Source organism: Rhopalosiphum padi, chromosome 3 (assembly GCF_020882245.1).
Source record: "Rhopalosiphum padi isolate XX-2018 chromosome 3, ASM2088224v1, whole genome shotgun sequence".
Taxonomy (NCBI): domain Eukaryota; kingdom Metazoa; phylum Arthropoda; class Insecta; order Hemiptera; family Aphididae; genus Rhopalosiphum; species Rhopalosiphum padi.
In genome coordinates, this window is record NC_083599.1 from 57,223,624 (window position 1) to 57,239,306 (window position 15,683).

The window sequence follows — 15,683 nt, forward strand, 5'->3', positions numbered from 1 at the left end:
ATGTTATCAATAATTTATTTTTATCAGTTATCAATAATTAATTTTTATCAGTTATCACTTATTATTTTTATCAGTTATCACACATTATTTTTATCAGTTATCATATATTTAAAAATATAATATTATGGGTTAGAATCGAATCACCGCGGCTTATCAAATTGTTATCACATATTCTCAGTTATCAAATATTATAATTGTTATCATATGTTATCAATAATTTATTTTTATCAGTCATCAATAATTAATTTTTATCAGTTATCACTTATCATATATTTAAAAATATAATATTCTGCGTTAGAATCGAACCGGGAGGGTATGAGCGTATCATTGTACTTCCTTTCCACCTCGACTCTAACCCATTGAACAATATAGTCAATACTGCTATATTTAAATACACGCTAAATAATATACATAATCATATAAATATTCTATAGTTCCCTCTTATATACTTGGGGAAATAATATACAAAAATGTACATTAAGCACCTAACCTGGCGCCGACTCATAATGTATATCCTTAAACCATCACAGATCCATATTCAATTCATCGATAATCACACAATACCTTGCAAAAACTCTACCGTCGCCACCCCAACGTTTGGCGTCGGATTGACAATAAGATACACCTTATTTAATAAACTAAATGACTATATAGAAATTCACACGTGTCGCCAAGATCTATGTAAGATAATCACACAATACCTTGCAAAAACTCTACCGTCGCCACCCCGACGTTTGGCGTCGGATTGACAATAAGATACACCTTATTTAATAAACTAAATGACTATATAGAAATTCACACGTGTCGCCAAGATGGCGCCGACTCATAATGTATATCCTTAAACCACCTCTCACATTCCAGCAAAATCCATTAATATTGAAAAATGCCCCCCCCCCCACCTATTATAGAGACTCCTGACTTAAAGAGTCGGTGTCTGTTTAGTCCGTCTACTGCCCTAAACTGGTGTACACGTAGTTTTCGTTCGCTCCGTCTTTATAAATTTTAGTGTTTTTTAAAGTGTGTGTTTTTATTTTCAAAAATAATTTTAATCATGGCTGGTTCAATTGGAAACATGGCTAAAGTGTACAAGAAGAATTTCACATATGTACCACCAACACCGCCTGCAGAGCTCATCGACTGTAATAATTTCACACTAGACTTCACCGGCCGTAAGTTTTTGAATGTAGGACTTGATCCTACGGACGAATTCAACACCGTAGTACAAATTATCACACCATCGCGGTATATTAATATGCCAGCCGACTTTCTAAGACGTATATTTTCCCTGATGGGGAATATATTGTCGTTTATTTTGGATCAACCGCAAAAATATAAGCGAAATTTATTTCTGGAAACCGAAATTATTTCGCTGTCTAGTATGGTGTATCAAGGGGAAAATATGCTTGTCATCGAATCAAAAACACAAGCTGGATGTCGAGTATTGCTAAATCGTGCAGATTTAATGAAATTACAATACATGGAGGAGAGTATTTTCGAAACGTTCGCACGAAAGTCAGCCATCATACGTCCTGTTGTATTAAGGCAATTTGAAATTATTGAAAATTATATAGACCGGGAATTTACCAATGTGCAATCGCCACCGAAAACAGTTGACGAAATGATAATTTTTATTAAAAACCTTCAGACCGATCAAATCATCAAGAATATCGACTTAAATTTTGTTAGTCAGCTGAAAATGTGTGCAGCACGGAAATTAGCTGAACAATGGTCTCAACGATGGAGCGGAGGAATGTCACCAGAGGTAATTAAATCTTAATACTAGCTCTATTAAATAGTTATTTAATTTTTATTATTTTTAGTTAATCGTTAACCACATTTCGCCATTGTCGCCGATGACATCGTCAACGTATTCGCCGTCTATGTCCAATCACATAATTTTGGCTCCGAACAAATATTCATCACCGTCCCCTCAATATACCGATGACACCGATGCGCAGCCGCCGCCGACCAAACCATGGGATATAACGCCGCGACAATTATTCTCACCGTCTTTTTTCGATGGTGAATGTTCGCAGATCAATCTTACGCAGGCAACATATCCAGCAAGCTCCACAGTTGACGAGAACGATGGACCAATTAATGTGGTAATATACATATATTTAATTTTATTATATTTATATTGACAGATTATAATTATTTAGTATATCAATCAGAATGATGCTCCTACCAGTCTGCCATCATTATCATCATTACCGGTGCTCATAGACAATCATTCTACAGGACACGATTCGGACGAGCACCCCCTATGGTATAATAACCGTATAAAATCTACGGGCCCTGCTGTTGACGAAAACGACGGTCCGTCGTCTTTCAACCACTCGCCATCTATTCTCGACTTCACAGGTGGCAAGCCCATGAAAAAATCAACTAAGCGGAGCGTAAAACGTAAACTGTGAATAATATTTGTGAAATAATGTTGTGTAAAATAAAAACAGGCATGATATTTAAAAAAAAAAGTTTTTTTTATTTATTAGAAAATAAGGTATAAAAATAAGGTATTAATAATAATAATAATTACAAGGTCTAAAATTATAAGAGTTATAATATACAAGGTTTACAATTTTCTAACATCTCCACTAAACGGATTGTAAGTTATAATCTGATCATGTAGTATTAAACAATAAGCTGCAGTCTTTTCTGGAATAACTGTGTCCGTTTCAAAATCTATTCGTAGGTCTACGGTCGATGATTTAACGTTATCATTCTGGTACGACAAATCAACAACGACGATTGGAGTATAAGTTTGAAAAACATGTTTTGATAACAATGGTTCACAATAATCTCTTTCGTAATACGATTTTTGAAAGTCTGTATAAGCTTTGTAAAGTATGCTGGTGGTATTATTTTTAAAATCAGCTCGAAAGTCTTCATATGGATACACTTCAGAGTTTAAGTGTACCTTAAGATTTTTTAGTTGACAGTGATCAAATCGACCAGCGTCAGTTTCGATATTGTTTTTTCTACCTGTTTGTAATCCGAACAAAACAAATCTAGGTTTTTCGAGCAAAGTGCTAGACTTAACAGTCCACGAATGCGATGTATTTCTAGGGAGTACTGGATACTCGCATAGATCCCAGGTTCTGAACGCACACGATAGTGTTTTACGAGAATCTAATACTTTCAATAACTTTAATTTTTCTTTATCACTGACTTTGATAATAGGCATCTTCCAAGTCACCTTAGTCAGTTCAATTGTAATTTTTTTATTTTTCTCAACGTGTTCGGTGGCTCCGGCATCCACAACACGTATTGCATCCAAATCAGTAGACGAACGATTTAAAATTAGTTGTTGATTGCAATTGAGTAAAATTTTTTTATAATCTTCATAAAATCCGAATAAATGTTTTAGAGGTATGCATCCGGTAAATACATTGCCGGTCATAAAATTTTTATTATCTTCACCGTCCATTGCCGAGTCCCAAGCACAGTTGTCCAATGTATTCATTTCATTTGGAGTATAGGAGCAGAACGCTTTCAAGCAAGACGACACTCCGGGTGATTTTAATTTTTGTATCTCTATTCCATTTATTTCATATCGCATCTCAGAGAATAAAAATGCCAATCCATTATTTGAAAAACGTACGTCTCCAGCAGCATATTCATTCGGTAGGTTTGTTTACTTTACCCTCGATGAAAATATAACTTTCACACGGCAAAGTGTAAGAATCCATGTTCTGAACGTTAATTCTAATTTCTTCATTGTATGATAGAGCGGTGCTTGAATACGGTGTGAACGAATGATATTGCATTTGTGTTATTTTACAATCATCGACATAGTCGGCCGTCACGTCTAAATATGAGTCATCCATCATTGTAACGAACGAAGAAAATTTAAATTATTTTTCGTGAGCTTGGTTTTGTTGTTTTTTTTCGATTTGGACGTAGACTTTTTCAGTGGCGGTTTAGATGTAGACTTCTTAACGGCAGACGGTAAACTGATAGGTTTTTTGATTGTAGTTCTTTTTATATTAAATTTTAGTGCCATATCCACGCGTTATTTGTAAACGAATTGTGATAGGCTCACCACGCAGATTAATCAGACAATCGTCCTGATCTTTTAGTGCAATATTTACTTTAGTTATTGAAGTCGTATTAAGACCATAAAAAACTGGATGCCTAGGTACCTCAACGATTTTATATCCCACAGATACAGTAGGATAAAACTCGTGTATGAACTGGCTCGGTACTCCGTCACAGAATGAGCCGATGATTAGATTACACTCTACTTTTATACAGTTTATTTTCATTATGTTGACAATATTTTCAGATTCATGACTAGCACCGGTAGTGTATAGCACATTTCTAAACCCTAACAATTTAGCTATGCTATTCTCGATTCCAAAATCAACGTTATGACTGCACGATATTATACACTTTAATGTTCTGCTGTTTGTTTTTAATTCAAACATACTGACATAGTCAGGCATCATTTTTTGTATAATTGTCTCTAACTGATCCAACTCATACGTCCCCGTAGGTATAATTACGTACTCAATTTCATTGTTCAAATTACGGAAGGCAATAGTATTGCAACCAGGTTCTATGTTTGGTATAGAATTATTTGTCTGTAAACTCAAAAGACAAATCTGTGCAGTATTTTCTACTTCCAACGGTGGAAAGATCTCGCATGACAACTCGCTCGAGTTTCCGTTTAACGTCAATGTGAACATGATAAAAACTTTAAACACAAGTGTCCACAGTTTGTAGTATTATATTTCTGCTCTTTGCTGTAATTGAAATGTATGTCACACCCGTGAAAATATTTTTGTACTTCTAATGGTGGAACCAAATTCCCAAAACTGTCGTAATATATGACTTTTTTTCCGATTTTTTTATACGCTACCCAATGCGTTCCTGATCCGTTTACTGTATCCAAGTTAATAATCGCTGATTCTAGGCGTTTAGGACGTCTAGATAACCTATCTCTGGTAAACACACCGATGAAATGAGGTATTTTCATCATGCGAGCATATTTTATAAGTTCGTAATCGTACAACGCTCTACTGGGTAACGTGGCAATTAGTTTTTTGACTTTCTATATTTTTTCGCTATTACACTCCCACCACTTTTTTGTGGTGTTTCTATTTTGTATGAGTTGCCTTTATACGGAGTGAGATAAAGCCCTTTGCCTAAATGCGATGGAGTGTTTCTATTAAATTCATTAGCAACCTTCACAACGTCGGCTACGCCTCCAGTCAGGGCTCCCAGAGCTGACAACCCGGCGAAAATCGGTATGAGTGGTAACACACCGCCTTTTTTCGGAATATTTATTGTTCGTGGAACTTTTGTCTTCTTAGTTTTAAATGTTTTTCGTGCAACAGCTAAACATTTTTTGGTCAATTTCAACAAGTTTTTTTCACCCATATTTTTCTTGATAACATTTTTGACTGCTTTAATCGCCACTTTGTATCCACAACCTCCACCGATTTTTCGTTTTGCCTTCATGGCAGTAGTCACGCCCCAAGCTACAGCTTTTTCTTTTAAACTAGAATCTTTTGACTTGAACCTGTCCCAGGCTCTTTGTTCTAATATATGGTCAGCTTCGTTACGATCTGTGATAGAGTTACTACGCTCGTATGCTATGTCGTGGTCTCTACAAGCAGAGTCCAGTAGGTTTATACCTTTATCACCTCGAGCTAATCGTTTTTTCAAATTTGTACCAGGCCCGCAGTATTGATAACCTACAAAGAAATATTATTATTATTATGATAATATCGGATTTGCTATTCTAGACTTACCAGGCACGTGAAGCTCGATCGGCAGTTTGTTTATAAGTGTGTTGATGAGACCACCGCCTTTATTCTTGTTGCTTCTTCGAGCGGGTGACATTGTGTACTGTTCTCATTCTTGTAGGTACATAGATATTTATAATGAAATTCATTAAGCAAAAAATAAAACTAACAGTTGAAAACGTAGATCCACCTACTTCGTTTCAAAATCATAGACATGGATCGCTCCTTCCTAATACGATACGTGCACTCGTTGTAGGACCTTCCGGTTGTGGAAAAACGAATTTAATCTTTACTTTATTAACAAATATAAACGGAATAAGATTTCATAATGTTTACATATACTCTAAAACATTGGATCAGCCTAAATACAAAATGCTTGGAGATATTTTATCGGGCACTGATGTTGGATTATTTACGTTCTATGAAAATGAGCAAGTTATTGAACCCGAGAAAGCTTTACCAAACTCTGTATTTATTTTCGACGATATTATTACTGAAAACCAAAAGATTGCAAGAACTTACTTCTCCAGAGGTCGTCATAATTTAGTTGATGTATTCTATCTGGCTCAGAGTTATTCAAAAGTCCCAAAACAACTTTTGGGCGATAACGCTAATTTTATTGTATTATTCAAACAAGATGAGACTAATTTAAAACATGTATACAATGAACATTGCTCTGGTGATATGTCATACTCAGAGTTTAAAGACTTTTGCACTTCATGTTGGCGTCTGGGGGGATTTGAGTTTATCGTGATAAACAAAGACTGTGAACGTGACAACGGTCGATATCGTCATGGATTTGACACATTTGTCGTTATATAAAGTATTGTCATTGTGGAAATGCTTCATTCACAGTCATGGCTGCTAGCGGTGAAGTACTCGGAGAACTGATTAAAGCCAAAGAAAATATCAAACGCAAGTATATCGCATTAAAAAGTGGAAAAGCAGATATTCATTCACTAGTATCAGAGTCGTTAAGTCCGATTATCGAACCATTGAAACAAAATATTAATAAAACAACATTTCAAACTCCACCCACACAGCAAGACATTGATATTCAAGATTCTCAATATTTTAACGACACAGGCGATTCGAAAGCTTTTGAAATAAGCGACTGGTATAAATCTTACGATATAGACAAAACGTATGGACCTAAAGTACAAAAAAATGGAAAAGTAGTTTTAGGTAAAAAAGAAATTAAACTCATTGACAATTCGCTGACTATTGATGATGTATCGTATACACTAACACAAGGACTTGGTAATTTAATATTTTCAAAATATCCAAAATTATACACCAAAAATGATTTAAAAGCATACAAGTCTATATTAACTCAAACATCGGCGCATCTAAAAGCGGACGGGAGAAAAATTAAACAAGGTGGAAACAAATATCATGATATAATCCAAAATTTGTTTCAATCGGGCACAGGCTTATCTATGAAGCTACAAAAACATAATTTAGTATACTGGAACGACCCTAACGAGCTAGTCGAAAGATTGCAGTTACTATTGGCGTCAAAGGCAGCTGGTAATACAGGTGTTTCAAACGAAATACTTTCGATTTTCGAAGAATTACACGAAGCAGGGTTAATAAATCGTATTCCAAATGTCTAAACGCGAAATCGCAGTCGAATTACACAAACCGGCAAGAAAAAATTACACACGGCGTAGAGTTAATGTTTATGGCAAAAACGATCTATGGCAGGCAGATTTAGTCGAAATGATACCGTATTCGAAAAAAAATAATGGCTATAAATATATTCTATGTGTCATAGACTGTTTTACAAAGTTTGCCTGGGCCATAGCATTAAAATCTAAAACTGGTAAAGAAGTTTCCAAAGCAATGTCTACTATACTGCTTAAACGCACACCAAAACTATTACAGCTCGATAATGGTAAAGAATTTTACAATTCTACATTTGATGCGTTGATGGAGAAGCACAACATACATAAATATTCGACTTATAGTACTATGAAAGCTTGTATAGTAGAACGTTTCAACCGTACATTAAAAGAAAAAATGTATAGAGAGTTTACAGCACGAGGATCGCACAAATGGATTTCTATTCTACCGTCGTTGATCAACGAATATAATAATTCAAAACATAGAACAATAGGCATGACACCGGTGCAAGCTGATACAAATCCAACATCTGTGATGATAAAGCAACGTAAAATAATTAAACGAAAAAATAAATTTAACATAGGCGATAATGTCCGTATAAGCACATATAAAGGTGTGTTTACAAAAGGTTATTTGCCGAGCTGGTCTACAGAAATATTCAAAATTGTTAAAATTAATGAAACGTTACCTACTACTTATCAGCTACAAGATTATAGTGGAAAACCGATTGCTGGTTGCTTTTATTCAGAAGAAATATTGAAAACAAACTATCCAAATGACTTTTTAGTTGAAAAAATTATACGTAAGAAGGGGGATCAAATTTTTGTCAAATGGCTCGGGTTCGATAATACACACAATAGCTGGATAAATACAAGTGACATTAGAAAATAATGTCAGTCGAGCTACAGACATAAACGTGTTCGCTAGTTCTCAGTCTGGTGAAACAAATAAAATTATTTCAAATCTCGAACAGTCGATCAAATCGTTTTCGTCTAAATTAGATAAAATCGAGTATTTACTCGAAGAAAATCATAATACCTGCTATACTCAGTCAACTAAATACTATTGAAACTTATTATAAAGACAAGCCATAATGTCTTCGGCCATCTTGGACATGCAATGTGTACTTGGCGTCAACAATAAATACATGATTAAAGAAATGTCTATAGTAGACACAGAAACATGGGCGACCCAGCACTGGATTTTTAAACATTCAAACTCAATGCAGGACAATAAGAGTCAAAAAACCAACAAGTGGCTGGAGCGTAATTACCATCAACTAGCTATAGAATACGGTGATGTTGAGTATGAAGAACTCGGAAAAATATTAAATTCATTAAAGTTTGGCTGCATTTACATCAAAGGCGAACAGAAAAAACAAATTCTTATGGAGTATATACCACACGTCGCACTCATCAACATTGAAGACTTGGGCTGCCCTCGTTTGGATCAAATATGTGATGACGAAACTTTACCTTGTTGTATTTTTCATATGGAATTTAATCCAAAACAATGTACATTTTATAAAATATTTGCTATAAGAAAATGGTTTATAAATAATTCTTAATTGTGCTTACGCAAATAAATTTAATAAACATAATAATATTTTAACAAAGAGTTTTCTTTATACATGCTAACATTTACAAGGTAAACATTTTAATACAAAGTATATACAAATATCTGGTATAAAATTTAAACTATTTATGTCAAAGTATTTACAAATTAAAATATATACAATTATATGTCATGAAATTGTTTTCATTTTACACTATTTATGTACAGAGTATTTTTAAAAATTTTACACAAGGCCTAAAATTCGTTATCGACCATAATTTCAGCCAACTCTGCGTCCCTGTAAAATTTATAAATAATATAATTTTGATAATTTAAAAACAATTTAAAAAACTTACTCTATTCTAAAATGACCGTGAGCTAGGGTATGGATTTTATCTTCTAGTATCACCCTCTTATCATCATAATTGTTGTATATTATTTTATTGGTCTGGACAGTCGTCAATTGATGTTTGAATGAACGTATACACATATTCAGCTGTCTATTATTGACACCCGGCTCCATACCTTCAAACAAACATGCCCGATGACCCTCAAATGTCATATGGTTCTTAACCACATGACCCCTCACGCCTTTTGCACGGATCTGCTCCTTCACATTCATATCATCCAATCCTTGGATTTTATAAGCGTAGGATTTAGCACGGAGCGCGCAAAACTCCGTCATAATATGGCCGTCAGTCTCATCTGAAAATAGACCCGGGATCTTTTTCCTCTCAGCAATATAACACGGATGGTTTCGTGGTAAATTAGAAGTATCCATACGGTCGAGTAGATTGGCGTTCCTTGCAAGATCTTCGTAAAAGTCATCAGTGTGGATATAATATACCAGTGAATCTATAATAACAATTATTTAATTATGTATGAAACAAATATATATTAATTTATTAATTTACCGGTGTCGGTGTACATCAGCTCGATTTGATCACCATAATGCCTCTTCATCACGTTGTAGTGATAGTCGTACATTTTTGTCTTTGATATATCCAACACTGCTAAGCCTGTAGGAAGAATTATTAAATATCTATAAGAATGTAATATACATGCTATGATACATACCAATATAAATAGGTTTGTCGAATTTTATAATTTTTTTCTCCATTGTTACAGCACTAAGGTTTTCGTTGTATGGTGTCGCATATTTAAATGTGTTCAAGTTGATAAGTTTCTGCACTCTATCTTCGTTTGAAACAAGCTCCATTAGTATCCTTCGTCTAACTTGTTCCATAGTCTTACCTATCGATTTTAAAAAGGATTAGTATAAAATTGAATAAACACAAAAATTATAAAAAATACCAAAAATACTATTATTCATAAGCTTGAAGAAGTCTTTCTCAAAATCGTTCAAAGCTTTTTTTCTCATTTCGGTGTTTAAATTTATAAATTCGGCAAGCCAGGGCGATTGGTTGAATTGTAGGACCCTATGCACCTAGAATAAAATTAATCATGTCAAAAATAAATAAATTTACATTTTATTTTAAATAAATTTACTTTTTCAACTATCAACCCGTTTTTAATGGCTTGCTGGAGATTACGGTAATGTATGACATAATTTTTTTTTGACTCGAAGGTCGCCATCAGTTTTTTTACTTTCGAGCCATCGGGTATTCCGTTTTGAGGCAGAAATGGTAGATCATTATGCTGATCATGCAGTTCTGCTGGATACGTTACATCAACCTCATACATCCGTCCGATCGGCGAGTTGTCGTCCAAGTCGTTAAGACCATCGAGCTTGGCTTCAACCCACTTAAAACCTCCATAGGGCATACATTCTGCCATAGCCCAGCCATAAAGGTTATTACAGTCTTGATAGACAAGCCATGATTTCGGTTTAGTTTCGTCATAATCAGGCACCTTATGGTTATTAGCCTTAGCATACCGCATGCTAGCCTGCACCAATCCACCGCGTATACCTGTAATATAATTATTTCTATAACATTTAAAAAATTAATTTTTCATCAGTTACAAACCTTTTTCTATACATAGTAGCATGTCATAATCGGTCAACAGTTCCAATTTCACCGATGTATATTTCAACATCGAATCGAAGCTGAATCCTGGGGCCGTATAATAAAATGCCGGATCTAAATTGTACGTTTTCATGCATAGATCGCGGAAATTTTCAAAAACATCCGCGAGCAACAAAACGTCAATTTTGAGATACAAATCGCTGTATTCGCCCAGCGTTCTGCATTCAAAGTGCCTCCATACCTCCATAGCATGTTCGTAGTGTACATCCTTAATACCCTCCTCCTGGAGCGTGCTATAAAATTCTTCTTTTGGTGGTAGACTCGGCTCGTCCAACTTATCCCAGCCATCAGTATACTCGTATGGATATACACCCTTACGGGTGACTAGTGGCATATCCCGGGCATCAAAAAATTTTGCTGTCTCGCGGAATTTCGAAAAATCTCGAGTTAAAAGGTTTTTGGATAGAGTATCCAACTTTGATGCCATAAACCTGCACGTGTCTACGAATCGTATAGTAAACGTCCTACTGATATATTTTGAAAATGAGATAAATTTTTCTTCGCTATTAGCAATAACTTTTATACTATTAGCGTCATAGCCTAATTCAGTTACAATAAAGTGGGCGTCATAATTAGATAAATTGTGGAAAAAACAGGGGACAAATTTCGGTTGTTTTAATTTTAAATTACATCGAGAGCATAAAGATTGTCTAAATCTACCAGTAAGGTGACAATGGTCGCGGACTTTCTCGTTTGTGTCGAAACTGCGTTTACAAAAGTTACAATTTTTATTTTCATTGTGTTTTCGCGTATCTAGGTCATTCATAACTATAGGGACATTCGTCTTTAGCAATTCTTCAATTTTACGACCTACATCAACTATATTTTCGAGAAAATGCCTGGCAACATCCTCCCGACTATCACTACCGCGATAAACAACTGGCGCGGTTGGTATATTGAATTGCTGGATAAGCTCTAGTGGAACTTCTTCGGACGCTTTAACTAAAAACCCATAACTCATAGGTTTGTGGTTATGTATTACAGTCGTGTGTTCCCCCCTTTTCTCATTAGTTTTCACCAGTAGAGCTTCAAAATCCGCGTAAATAGTGAATGGGTGTCGTTGAGCATGTTGCCAATTATCGAATTCTAGCAATGTGTCAACATCGGGCATTATGGGTAGAATAGGTTTATGAGATCCGCAAATTAATTTATGCTGCTGAAGTGCTAGCTGCCCACTTAATTTATATTTTAAATTTTGTTTGTCAAACGATGTGAAACATCGTTTGCAGAAATAAACTGAATGACCGTGTAATGTTATTTGCGAGCGGATTAAGCGTGAAAAATTAGATATATATACGTAGTGACTTTTTTCTCCGACAGTGAATAAAATGATGTCGAAATGCTCGGCTTTTTCATTATCTACTACTTTTAATGGAAATATGTGATGATTCGGATTTTTTGACGAAGACTGAGATATTTTTTTAACTCCGTAAATATTTACAGAGACTGTCGGGTTATTTTTTTCAAAAATTTTAACCTCACTCCACGGTGTTGGGAATGATAAGCCTGTAAAATTATATTTGTTTTCATGTCTGAAATAATTTTCGCCTACACGATGTTTATTTGGACCTGTCACGTGCCTCGCCAGAATGGACCATTTAAAACAATGCTGATCATTATTTTGCGGATTGATCGTCGCCCGTTTATTTTTGATTGAAAGAGGGAGCCGAATATAAGATGAGCCAGCTACAGTGTTAAAAGTATCATCACGATTCTCGTTTTCATATTGTCGGTTATTATTCGGCGTGTTTAACGTAATATTATTTCGAATATCTGGGTCGTTATCAGTATTATGATAATTTACGTCATCATCGTCATCGCGTTCGTTATCAAAATTGATAACGGGCAGGCCAATGTTAGGGGTTCCCCCCATAGGCGTATATTTGTATACTGTTAATAAAAGCCCATCGATGGATTCTAATACATATCCACTACCCTTTGCAACATAAATTTCCTCCTCGTGCAATAACGTAGTGAACGCCTGCTCTATTAATGAAACTATATCAGAATCGATAAAAATTTCTCGGGCCGATGTCTTGAATGACCTATTTTGCGTTGAGTTATCTACACGCGGTTGGTTATAAGTGGCTTCAAGTTTTAAATTAAATTTTATCGGATTCACAACTACAATTCGCCTTAATAATCGGACAAGCTCAGGTTTTAAATTATCGAGAAATGAAATATAATTTTCAAAATTATGAAGATTTTTAGCATAATACCATACGATTTTTCGACTATGTGCGGATTTAACCTCAGCGAAACCCGGTGTATTAGCCATATCCATACGAGCCTTTTTAGATTTAATACGGGATACTGTATTTTCTACGTGTACGCGCTTTCTTCCTACCGTAGTCATATAAGAATCTACTTATAAAAATAAATATAGATAAGTATAATTCTAGCGCCGATAATAATAATAAAAAAAATCTTACTTGTCATATCGCATAGCCCAGCATCTTGAACATTTTCTAGAACTTCACAGCACATTTCATCATATCCATCGTTAAAATCCTCGTCCGGAATATTATTCACATACTGCCGAGAGAGGCCTGCTGGTATGTCAGGTACAAATATTCCAGGAGCTATTTCTTTTTCGCCAGGTGCCCGGACGCGGACATTGTCTTTAATAAAAACGTAAATTAAATCTAGCACCGATAATAATAATAATAAAAAAAAAAAATCTTACTTGTCATATCGCATAGCCCAGCATCTTGAACATTTTCTAGAACTTCACAGCACATTTCATCGTACCCATCGTTAAAATCTTCGTTCGGAATATTATTTACATTTCGAGTCTGATTTGAGGGGGCTGCTGGCTGATCTGATTGTGGTCGTACGTGTGCATCGGCTTGAAAAAAAAAAAAAAATAAATAAATAAATAAATAAAAATAAAAATCATAATAAATTAATAAAATAAATAATATATTATGCATACCATGGACGGTTTTCATATGTCTCTTCAGATGAGACTTGTACTTGAACGTCGATGTACAAATAGTGCACGGTAAACGAGCGCCTTCGTGCGTTTTCTCGTGCCTCATCAAATTGTCCTTACGCGTAAACGCAGATACACATTTTACACATTTATACATTATGAAAAGTATAAAATAAAAATTCACTAATAAAATGTAAAGACGTTTCGGAACGAAAAATAAGTGCGCGATGGTTTAAGACTGACGACGTACTAAAAGACTGTTGTCTCTTTCAGAATACATAAAGATAAATTTAAGTAGGTGGAGTAAAGATTTTTGGGGGTAGGCAGTGTGAATATTGGTATTTAATTAAAATTACATTGTATGAAGATACGTCCGGCAAAGGGCACTAATATCGATCATTATCGTGTTGTTCAATAATAGGCATTCTAATATCGTATAAAGGCATGGTTTCCCTGCAGCGTTCAGGCGCCGCGTCAAGACGCGTCGTTCTATGGCGTCTAGACGCTGCAGGGAAACCGTACCTTAAGAAAAGGTATGCGAAAGCGCCAAATACCCACCTAATGGCAGGAAATGTATCGTATTGTCAATACGACGCCAAATATGCTTAATCCCTTATGTCGAGTTGGTAGAGTTTTTTGTAAGGTAGTGAGTGAATATCGATATTTAATTGATATGTCTCTTAATGTCTTTTAATTGTACTAATATCGAGGGCTTCCTAATGTCAGGAATTTATTGTCGCCAGACGTGCTTAATATGAATTTCTATATAGTCATTTAGTTTATTAAATAAGGTGTATCTTATTGTCAATCCGACGCCAAACGTCGGGGTGGCGACGGTAGAGTTTTTGCAAGGTATTGTGTGATTATCTTACATAGATCTTGGCGACACGTGTGAATTTCTATATAGTCATTTAGTTTATTAAATAAGGTGTATCTTATTGTCAATCCGACGCCAAACGTTGGGGTGGCGACGGTAGAGTTTTTGCAAGGTATTGTGTGATTATCGATGAATTGAATATGGATCTGTGATGGTTTAAGGATATACATTATGAGTCGGCGCCAGGTTAGGTGCTTAATGTACATTTTTGTATATTATTTCCCCAAGTATATAAGAGGGAACTATAGAATATTTATATGATTATGTATATTATTTAGCGTGTATTTAAATATAGCAGTATTGACTATATTGTTCAATGGGTTAGAGTCGAGGTGGAAAGGAAGTACAATGATACGCTCATACCCTCCCGGTTCGATTCTAACGCAGAATATTATATTTTTAAATATATGATAAGTGATAACTGATAAAAATTAATTATTGATGACTGATAAAAATAAATTATTGATAACATATGATAACAATTATAATATTTGATAACTGAGAATATGTGATAACAATTTGATAAGCCGCGGTGATTCGATTCTAACCCATAATATTATATTTTTAAATATATGATAACTGATAAAAATAATGTGTGATAACTGATAAAAATAATAAGTGATAACTGATAAAAATTAATTATTGATAACTGATAAAAATAAATTATTGATAACATGTGATAACAATTATAATATTTGATAACTGATAATATGTGATAACAATTTGATAAGCCGCGGCGGTTGAGGGTGAGGGGATACGTCACGTACGTAGCGGAACGGACGGCGGCGGCTATGGGCGATGGTGAGGGTGAGGGTGAGGGGGGTACGTCACGTACGTAGCGGCAGCGGCGGCGGCTGTTGGCGAGGGTGAGGGTGAGGGTGAGAATGGTG

The 15,683-nt window shown here is 35.1% G+C and overlaps 4 protein-coding genes across 4 annotated transcripts; 1 reads left to right on the forward strand and 3 right to left on the reverse strand.

Moving 5' to 3' along the window:
- The first annotated feature begins 682 nt into the window (after positions 1-682).
- On the forward strand, positions 683-2,516 carry LOC132927742 (uncharacterized). Its single transcript, XM_060992330.1, has 3 exons — positions 683-1,762; positions 1,821-2,105; positions 2,163-2,516. The coding sequence occupies exons 1-3, from the start codon at positions 1,052-1,054 to the stop codon at positions 2,415-2,417; spliced, it is 1,251 nt and encodes a 416-aa protein (XP_060848313.1). The 5' UTR covers positions 683-1,051; the 3' UTR covers positions 2,418-2,516.
- A 59-nt stretch (positions 2,517-2,575) lies between these two features.
- On the reverse strand, positions 2,576-3,562 carry LOC132925221 (uncharacterized). Its single transcript, XM_060989632.1, has one exon. The coding sequence runs from the start codon at positions 3,560-3,562 to the stop codon at positions 2,576-2,578; it is 987 nt and encodes a 328-aa protein (XP_060845615.1).
- A 5,456-nt stretch (positions 3,563-9,018) lies between these two features.
- LOC132927755 (uncharacterized) lies at positions 9,019-11,723 on the reverse strand. Its single transcript, XM_060992344.1, has 7 exons — positions 10,922-11,723; positions 10,443-10,864; positions 10,248-10,380; positions 10,011-10,187; positions 9,848-9,952; positions 9,290-9,788; positions 9,019-9,231 (listed from the first exon to the last, which is right to left on the reverse strand). Exons 1-7 carry the CDS (start codon positions 11,406-11,408, stop codon positions 9,189-9,191), a joined length of 1,866 nt encoding a protein of 621 aa, XP_060848327.1. The 5' UTR covers positions 11,409-11,723; the 3' UTR covers positions 9,019-9,188.
- On the reverse strand, positions 11,423-14,073 carry LOC132925222 (uncharacterized). Its single transcript, XM_060989634.1, has 5 exons — positions 13,917-14,073; positions 13,668-13,829; positions 13,414-13,602; positions 11,612-13,345; positions 11,423-11,484 (listed from the first exon to the last, which is right to left on the reverse strand). Exons 1-5 carry the CDS (start codon positions 14,071-14,073, stop codon positions 11,423-11,425), a joined length of 2,304 nt encoding a protein of 767 aa, XP_060845617.1.
- Between the last annotated feature and the right edge of the window lie 1,610 nt (positions 14,074-15,683).